Source organism: Zerene cesonia, chromosome 15, assembly GCF_012273895.1.
Source record: "Zerene cesonia ecotype Mississippi chromosome 15, Zerene_cesonia_1.1, whole genome shotgun sequence".
In the NCBI taxonomy this organism is placed as follows: domain Eukaryota; kingdom Metazoa; phylum Arthropoda; class Insecta; order Lepidoptera; family Pieridae; genus Zerene; species Zerene cesonia.
The window spans coordinates 7,502,580-7,509,433 of record NC_052116.1 but is presented as its reverse complement, the minus strand read 5'-3'; the positions used below and the strand labels follow the sequence as shown (position 1 = coordinate 7,509,433).

Below are 6,854 nucleotides of genomic sequence, written 5' to 3'. Positions count from 1 at the left end.
CGCGTCAGCTGGTACGGGGAGAGTATATTAATCATTATCATTATCATCATGATCACCATCATCATCTCCATCATCATCATCATCATCATCATCAACATCATCATCATCATCATCATCATCATCATCATCATCATCATCAACAGCCCGTGTTTGTTGTAGCACAGTAATTGATAAAACAATCAAACAATGCCTTAATGTTATAATGTAGATGTAAAAACGTCATGATGATATTGTAGGTAAGTTATTAAGAGAAGCTTAAAAAAGTTTTTTTTTTATGTAATAGCGGGCAACTGAGCTGGTGGTTCGCCTGATGGTAAGCGATCACCACCGCCCCTGAACATTCGCAAAGGTAGGGCCTCTGCGAATGCGCTGGCCGCGTTTTTGGGGTAAGGGAAAAGGAATGGATTAACGACTAGAAAAGAGGAATGGACTGGGACGGGTGAGGAAAAGGAAACGGGCCTCCGGCTCCCCCACTCACCGTACGAAACACAGTGGCATGCCACTATTTCACGCCGGTTTTCTGTGGGGGTGTGGTACTTCCCCGGTGCGAGCTGGCCCAATTCGTGCCGAAGCGTGCTCGACTCCCACAATAATAGTTTTTCACAATAAAAGTTTAATCACGAAGCGGGATTCTAACCCGTTCCTTTAAATGAGGCATTTATTCTTTTTCAAATCCACTTCCTTTAAATGAGGCATTCCTTTTCAAGTAATCAACAGAAAATTGACTCACATTCTGTACGAGATCAGGTCCCTGTGTGTTGAGGAACAGTTCGACTTCCGTGGTGTCCCTGATGCGGTACTGGATAGCCTCCTTCAACGACGACTGATTGAAGCGTAAGACATCTCGCAATTCCGTCGCAGTTTTCTAAAACAATCAGTTTTATATAAGTAAATCTGAGATATGAGAGTGTGACAGTGACAGAGGAACTTTTGACATGATCTATGTTTTATGGCAAAAATATCCATATATTGTTGATTAATATAGAGAGTGAACAAAACTCACCTCACTGCAGCTCAATATAGACAAGTTTATCCTCATTTTGTTTACATCATCTACTGTTACTATATAAGAGGGGTGGATGGAGTTTGAAAAGGGTAATAGGAAAAATAAGTTTTTATTTTTATAGCATTGAAATGTATAAGTGTAAATGTATAGTACCATAGATATGTGAAATAACACCAATGCGGCGGAGTTATAATAGTCTATCGGTACTTTGGTGGCTGATAGTCATAGTGAAATATGTTACTTAAACTACTTTATTACACCTGAACTACAAACTATACATAATATATGGCTCAAAGCCTCGAGCAGGGTCAATTAATAGAAGAAAAGGGTGCTACTCACATTGAGCTGATGCGTATGTTCAATCATAGGCACCACGATTTCCCTCTGCAGACGGTCCAGATTCTCAGCAGCCAGACGCAGGTTCCGCGCCACTTCAGCGTACCCAGCTCTGCTGGACAGCGCCCGGGCTGTGCTCTGCAGTTGCGCTGACAGCGTCTCCAGTGGCAGAGATGTCATGTTTATCTCCAACTAAAAGGATGGGAAAATTATTATTATATGTTCAAACCTTAATTTTTTTATAAAAAATATAATAATGCGTTAAGTATACGCACTAAATAATGATTTTGTAAATATGTACATCGCACTATCTGTGCGTCATCTTTAAATTAAGATGTCATACTGAAAAATGCCTATGGATTCTTAAATAACCACTGCTTGAAGAACTTAAAGCGCCGATGCTATTCTTCACTGATTATTCCAAAGCATAGATTGAAATTCCGGAGTGAATTCTTAGTTAAAGAACGATATATTACCCAATAAGTCTGTTATAGACAAAACTCACCGCTTCCAGAATCTTATCGAAGTTAAAGTCCGAGAGGCCAGTTTCAGCGAGCTTATCCAACTTCTCCCTAGCGGCAGGTTTCAGTATGCGCAGTGGTCGGCCACGCGGAGGGTAGTCGGTTCGGAGCGAGGACACGCGGCGGCTCAATTCAGCCTCCACTTCGGTCTTAACCGCTTCTAGATCGTGGATCCGGTGGAGGTGGAATACCTGGGAATAAAGGATTATTAATATTTCAAAATAAAGGTTCAAGGTTCAAGGTTAAGACGGATCACACCCATACTGGCGCACACACTTCTTAAAATTAATTAATTTCCCTATAATTAAACTTAATAAACAACATACAGCCCCCCCCCCCCCCTCCCCATCGCATCAACAAAAATAAATTAAAGTCAATAAAATTACCTCATATACAGTCTTATTCTGGTGGCAGGCCACTAAAATGGAGGTCATGTTGAAGCTAGGATCTTGCCGCTCGTTGAACATCACATACTCGAGGTCCACGAATTTCTCTATATCTTCGAACGCTCGGTTGTCACGTGGTTCACTGAAATTAATAGTATGTTTCTTTTTTGTTTCTTGGTGAAAAATAATTCAATTGAAAATTAAGAGAGCGACCGACACTGATACAATTTATTAAAGTAAATTTTGTAACAATTAAAAACTTTTGAATACAACTTAGTGACTCTTAACACTCTAGCTCTAATTAGGAGCTACCTTAAATTCTACCTAAGTTATATGAAGTTAATAAATTTTGATGAGTTCACAATATTTTTCAAAGTTCAAGTTTAATTATTCCGTCGATGCAAAATGTAAGGTCCAAATTTCTTCATGTCCAAAAAATATATACGTATAAGCTATATATTATACTCACGTGAGCGGATCACAGACGAATCTCTGCGCGGCCACACCCACCACGAAGTAGATTAGAATCATCAATGCAATAACACCTCCCACGAACAGAGTTAATGCGATTCCGCTGTTAAAAAACGAATAAATTATTCTAATATATTTTAATATACATAATATAGTATAGTGCAGAACTTTATAGCTCTTTATAGTTAACTTGCCATATCGATTGAAATTCTTTAATCCTACTAATATTTTAAATGCAAAGGAATAAGTACGGATGGATTAGACTTTCACGTAAAATCTATTGAATGGATATTAATGATACTTTACAATAATATAGTTGATACGTTAGAATAAAACATGGGCTATATGAATACTTGCTACTGCACGTGTGTTCCGTCGGCATGCAATAATGCATGCTCAAAACCGAATGTCACGATTGTCAAGGCGATATTTTGCGCATTGTAAAGTCATACTCAAATCTCAATTGAATAGAATAAGATTACCAACTATATAATTTAATCTATAATAAAAAGACATTAATTTATAGTGCCCAAAATACAATTAATTTAATAATAAACTTATTTATTGATACCATTATTTCAGTTACCATATATAAAATGACATAAGGTGTATATATCCATACAAATATTCTAAAGCTGAAGAGTTTGCTTGTTTGTTCGTTTTGTTGAACGCGGTAATCTCAGAAACTATTGATCCGATTTAAAAAATTCTTTCACTTTTAGATAGCCCATTTATTGAGGAAGTCTTTAGGCTATATAATACCGCAGGGCACAGCTAGTCATATAGGCGCACTCACCACAGCAAGCAGGATGCTCCAGTGCCCTTGTTACAGCAATCACTAGCGCCGTACACGTCGGGCCGCTTGCCGCAAACGCCGCAAAGTAGGCCCCAAGACATCACTAGCACTATCTGTTGATTGAGAGATGAGATTTAGATTTAGACGTATCCTACTAATATTATAAATGCGAAACTTGTAAGGATGTATGTGTGTGTGTGTTTGTTGCTCTTTCACGCAAAAACTACTGAACCGATTGCAATAAAATTTGGTACGTAGATAGCTGGACAATCGGAATAACATATAGGCTGATTTTTATCCATAGCACGTATGTGTGTGCATGTGTGTGTGCATGTGCGTGTGTGTGTGTGTGTGCGTGCGTGTGGTGTACGCACCAGCAGCAGCAGCGCGGCGGCCGCCATGCTGGCGTAGCGGCGGTAGGGGCCGACGCGCTCGTAGCCGCGCCGCAGCCGCTCGGTGTGCGCGCGCGAGCGGCCCAGCTGCTCGCTGAGGTTGCCCGCCTTGTACGTTATGTCGTCCGCCACTGATGCGAGGCGGCGGCCTGGTGAACGGAATACATTTGTTTATCAACACCATCATCATTATTATCATCATCATTATATGTGCGCAAAGAACGCAATACGTTAACAATACTCATTAAGTATGTACTAGCCGTTCGCCCCGGTTCCAAATTTTATAACTTTCTTCTCCTTTCCCCACAAATCCAACAATCTAACAAGTTAAAACCAACGATATAAACAAACGAAAATAAACATAAACCCTCACCGGTCTCAGTGATAGCGTCCTGCACGCGCGGTATGTGCTGGTCCACCGTCTTCTTGATGCCGTTGAACACCTCGAGGCCGGCGGCGACGTCATCTTTTATATTGCTCTCAAGTAGTTGCGTTACGTTGGATAGAAGCTCAGACACATCCGGAATCTGGAAACATGTTTTTTTTAAATAAATATGTGGTCGGTTTAGTAACTTCTGGATATATCTTAATTAACTAATCTATGTGTTAAAATTATAGATAAAGTACAAAAAGAAACAATGTATATAACTGATTGATTTTTTTCGATGATTGGTAATTGCCCAACACATTTTAAACAGCGATAAATCATTAAAAAACTTACCGTAGGAAAATATTTGTCAAGCATCTATTCCATTACGAAGGCGTGCAATAAAAATAACATTTTAGGAACACGTTGATGGTATAAGTATTAAGAATATTTAGGTTTAAACATTGTTTTGGTATCATGTAATAGATAATGTAACTGTACATATTGCATATGAAGTTCTCAACCTTGTTCCAAATACAAAATTTAACATTTTCCCATTTAACTTTGAAGTATATACTATTATAATTGGGAATCACAATTTATAAATAGATCATTAAACTTGTTACATAGATACACCTTAAACTTCTACATACCAAATTGTATTGTATTTCTGTCCCCAACTGTCCAATCTTGTGCTTCTCTTGCAACTTTACACACTCCTTCTCGTGACAATCCGACAGGGTTTTGTACAAGAAGGCTTTAACCTGACGCAATCCTGTGAATAGAGTTTTGGAAAATGTTCTTTACTAGTTCTATACACATTATCTTAGTTAGGAAGATGTTCATAAATCGATCTGAATATGTGAAGAAAAAAATTATAGGTTCACTAACATAAAATGTTTTGATTGTCACATTTTGATTCTTTACAAGGTATGGAAGGAAGACATCAAAAAACAATTAGCACACTGGAATATTATCTTAGTTTATGTATCAATAATAAAAAAGTAATAGGTGCTTGTAATTGCCATTAACCCTAGCCGTTTAGTCTCCTTACCAGAATCCAAGTCTTCCGCCTTACTCCTCAGCGCAGCCGTGGATTTCTGCACCGCTCGCAAGTCATCCGGCACTCTGTCCAACTGCTGCACCATTCCGTTCAACTTCTGCACCGATGTGGCGCTCGTGAAGTCATCCAGTACACGCAATACTGTTTGACCACTACCTGGAATAAGGCGTGAAACTTACTTTAAAACGATACGACCATAATGACTGATTTTAACGTATACCTCACTGAGGAAATGCCAAATTAGTCAATAGAAGATATACACTTATAACTTAACTGACCTTGTGATGTACAAATAAACTAAACTACATCTAAAAATTTCGCTTTAACCTATCTACGTTCTTATTAGTAGTTAAAATTATTCCTTCAAACTACATAGGAAACTATGTAGTTTGAAGGATTAATTTAACAAATGTATAACAAATGTTTGAACTTAATAAAACCGCACCAAACACGGGTGGTGTAAATAAGGGAAAAATTGCTAATAAACATTACGCGATTCCTAAACCAAATGTTCCTTCCGACCTAACCGGCATTTGAAGCAACCCTTCTACCTCCACCCACAGCCCCAAAGCTTATACTCACTCGTCAACATCTCGTTCAGTTCTATCTCCAGCTCCTGATAGTTGGTGACGAGCAAGTGCCGCGTGTGCGCCTGTGTCGCGTTCAGGAACTCCTGAGCGTCGCGCACGCTCGCCTGCACCGTGTCCACTACGTTCGAGCCGCCGGTGTCCATCTGCGAGTCCGTTGCGAACGCGCCTACCACTCCGAATCTGAGAATTCAGAAGAGAATTCATAATTTCTTAGTTGCGAATCTTTAATCATTTTAACAGCTAAACATGTAAAAGAAGAAATATTAGATTATATATGCTTTTGATTCATTACGATAACGCTTAGCAAAAACATCCTACAAGTATGAAACATAAGTTACCTTAACATTTTAAGTACACGTTTTCTTCACATTAGATGTTATAGAAGTAAAAAAAATTAATGGTCATTAAATCGCTAGTCTATAACCATTTAAACTTTGGCCTGTACCATCAACACATTGTTATAGGATTTTCAATAGTGCCTAGTTTCATAATACTGTTATCCTAAGTGATGTTATAAAGCATACACTCACAGGAACAGCGTAAGGAATGCAATGAGCACGATAGCCAATATTCCTTTGAGACACGCATCGTATTTTCTATCGAACGGCCTCCTTCGGTGACCGGACTTGCACCATTGACAGCAGCACCAAAACAATCTGGAATGTTGATTAAATTATTGATCGCGTTTTATTAAGTTTGAAAAGGGCATTTTGTATTACAATTAATTGAAACATAAATAAACAATGGTTACTCATGTTTACGACCCATACTTTTTTATCGAATACAATATTTTGCAATAATATAAAAAAGAATAAGAAAAAATACCTAGTCTTGCCATAAATATTGTTAGAAAGAAAAAAGAAAATTGTTAACTGCAAATAACATTTATTACTTTTACAGTGTGTCAGTTTAATACATAAATATAA

The 6,854-nt window shown here is 38.3% G+C and overlaps 1 protein-coding gene across 1 annotated transcript in view; it reads right to left on the bottom strand.

Moving 5' to 3' along the window:
* Positions 1 to 6,854, bottom strand: part of LOC119832514 (prominin-like protein) — a 44,504-nt gene that overhangs the window by 4,910 nt on the left and 32,740 nt on the right. Inside the window, exons 3-15 of the mRNA XM_038356175.1 lie at positions 6,459 to 6,584; positions 5,921 to 6,108; positions 5,330 to 5,494; positions 4,929 to 5,050; positions 4,630 to 4,653; positions 4,282 to 4,435; positions 3,891 to 4,057; positions 3,517 to 3,629; positions 2,719 to 2,823; positions 2,250 to 2,391; positions 1,848 to 2,054; positions 1,346 to 1,534; positions 661 to 865 (exon numbers count right to left, since the gene is read on the bottom strand). Coding sequence (XP_038212103.1) covers positions 661 to 865; positions 1,346 to 1,534; positions 1,848 to 2,054; positions 2,250 to 2,391; positions 2,719 to 2,823; positions 3,517 to 3,629; positions 3,891 to 4,057; positions 4,282 to 4,435; positions 4,630 to 4,653; positions 4,929 to 5,050; positions 5,330 to 5,494; positions 5,921 to 6,108; positions 6,459 to 6,584 — 1,907 coding nt within the window. The remainder of the gene's footprint in view (positions 1 to 660; positions 866 to 1,345; positions 1,535 to 1,847; positions 2,055 to 2,249; positions 2,392 to 2,718; positions 2,824 to 3,516; positions 3,630 to 3,890; positions 4,058 to 4,281; positions 4,436 to 4,629; positions 4,654 to 4,928; positions 5,051 to 5,329; positions 5,495 to 5,920; positions 6,109 to 6,458; positions 6,585 to 6,854) is intronic.